At 64.9% G+C, this 436-nt stretch overlaps 1 protein-coding gene across 1 annotated transcript in view; it reads right to left on the reverse strand.

Annotated features, from left to right (window-relative positions):
- Positions 1 to 436, reverse strand: part of AK1 (adenylate kinase 1) — a gene marked incomplete at both ends in the record, with an annotated part of 2096 nt that overhangs the window by 575 nt on the left and 1085 nt on the right. The window contains 2 exons of the mRNA XM_010145182.1: positions 19 to 135; positions 345 to 403. Of these exons, the coding sequence (XP_010143484.1) occupies positions 19 to 135; positions 345 to 403 (176 nt within the window). The remainder of the gene's footprint in view (positions 1 to 18; positions 136 to 344; positions 404 to 436) is intronic.

Genomic DNA, 436 nt, shown 5'->3' on the forward strand with positions numbered 1-436 from the left:
CATGCCATTGTCCCTCACCTTCTCCTCAACCTCCTCTCCCTGCTTCACTTCGCGGGGGTAGCCGTCGATGAGGAAGCCCTTGGACACGTCTGCTTTGGCCACCATGGCGTCTCGCAGCATGTCCAGTACCGTGTCCTGGGGAGGGGAGGACAGAGCTGCCAGGGCTGACATGGGACAACATGCCCCTCACCCGGCACCCCCAACCCCTCTGCAACTTCCCCCTGGGGTGGCAGGGGAGGGGTACCCAGGCCATGTGTTGACTGTCACCGTGGTACCTGGTGTCCTCACGGTCCCCCTGCCTGCATGCCCCACCATGTGGCAGCCAGTGGCCTGTGTGCACTCACCAGGGGCACCAGCTCGCCCTTCTCCATGATGGCCTGGAGCTTCTTGCCCCGCTCCGAGCCTGAGATGACCTCTGCCCGCAGCCGACGCCCAG

Source organism: Buceros rhinoceros, unplaced genomic scaffold, assembly GCF_000710305.1.
Source record: "Buceros rhinoceros silvestris isolate BGI_N320 unplaced genomic scaffold, ASM71030v1 scaffold36211, whole genome shotgun sequence".
Taxonomy (NCBI): domain Eukaryota; kingdom Metazoa; phylum Chordata; class Aves; order Bucerotiformes; family Bucerotidae; genus Buceros; species Buceros rhinoceros.